The sequence below is a fragment of the Oryzias melastigma genome, unplaced genomic scaffold (assembly GCF_002922805.2).
Source record: "Oryzias melastigma strain HK-1 unplaced genomic scaffold, ASM292280v2 sc00679, whole genome shotgun sequence".
Taxonomy (NCBI): Eukaryota; Metazoa; Chordata; class Actinopteri; order Beloniformes; family Adrianichthyidae; genus Oryzias; species Oryzias melastigma.
The window spans coordinates 16,200-17,256 of NW_023417267.1; the positions used below are offsets into that span (position 1 = coordinate 16,200).

At 35.4% G+C, this 1,057-nt stretch overlaps 1 protein-coding gene across 1 annotated transcript in view; it reads left to right on the forward strand.

The window, feature by feature from the left end:
* The window catches only part of LOC112138575 (DCC-interacting protein 13-alpha), a gene marked incomplete at its 3' end in the record, with an annotated part of 3,844 nt that extends 3,160 nt beyond the window's left edge, over positions 1–684 (forward strand). Inside the window, 2 exon segments of the mRNA XM_024261135.2 lie at positions 452–550; positions 625–684. Of these exon segments, the coding sequence (XP_024116903.1) occupies positions 452–550; positions 625–684 (159 nt within the window).
* Positions 685–1,057: the final 373 nt, after the last annotated feature.

The window sequence follows — 1,057 nt, forward strand, 5'->3', positions numbered from 1 at the left end:
GTAAAGCACTTTGAATTGTCTCTGTACATGAAATGTGCTATACAAAGAAACTTGCCTTGCCTTTTAGTTTGCATGTTTTCTAAAAGACTCAACAGTCAGGAGAACGGTGTTCTGAAAGGATAGCTGCTCCGGTTTAGTATCAGGTTTTTGACTCTGACTGCAGCTTTTCATCTAAAGATCTCAAACTAAAGAGGAACGAGTTTTGAGAATTGGATAAAACCACAAAGAGCTCCTCATGTGTCTAAGTAACCTAGTTTTTATGTGACAGCTGAATTAGGAAAAGCATGACTCATAAGCATTATATATATAAAAAAAAGGTAATTAAAAATCCTGATACATGCCTCGAGTTCACAGGTTTCGGTCTGAACAGATACAGTTTTAAACATTATTCTAATAAGAAATTCCACTTTTACGTTTGAAAATGTTTTTGTTTGTTTGTTTTTGCTTGTAGACGCGTTCGCTGCTGGGAGTGTTTGAGGAAGATACAGCAGCCATCTCCAACTACTGCACTCAGTTATATCAAGCCATGCAGAGGATTTATGACGCACAGGTATGCTAACATGCAGCAGCAGTCATGATGGATGCTCATACTCAAAGCTGATGGAATCGTTTGTTTGTTTTCAGAATGAACTGAGCGCTGCAACACACCTGACATCCAGACTGCTTAAGGAGTACGACAAACAGGTTTGACCCTTTCTACTACGGAGGACTAAATGAGCCAAAAGGAAATAAATATGTACATCTTTGAATTATTGAATAAACGTGTCATTAATTATTTAAAATTGTATACATAAATAGAAGTGGCATTAAATAAATAAATAACCATTAATAAGCACATTTAAACATTTCTTGACATATGTATTTATTTCATGGTCCAGTATGGGCTCAAAGAGACTAATTAAAGGGTAACCAAACCCTAAATCAACTTTTTTGGCTGTTTTCATCTGTAAATCAGCCTTTAAAAGTACTGTCTGTTGGTTGTTGCCAAATTTTTGACAAATTAAAATAAACTTGTTCAATTCATGAAAATATTGTCTAAAACCGTCTGTGTGCTGTC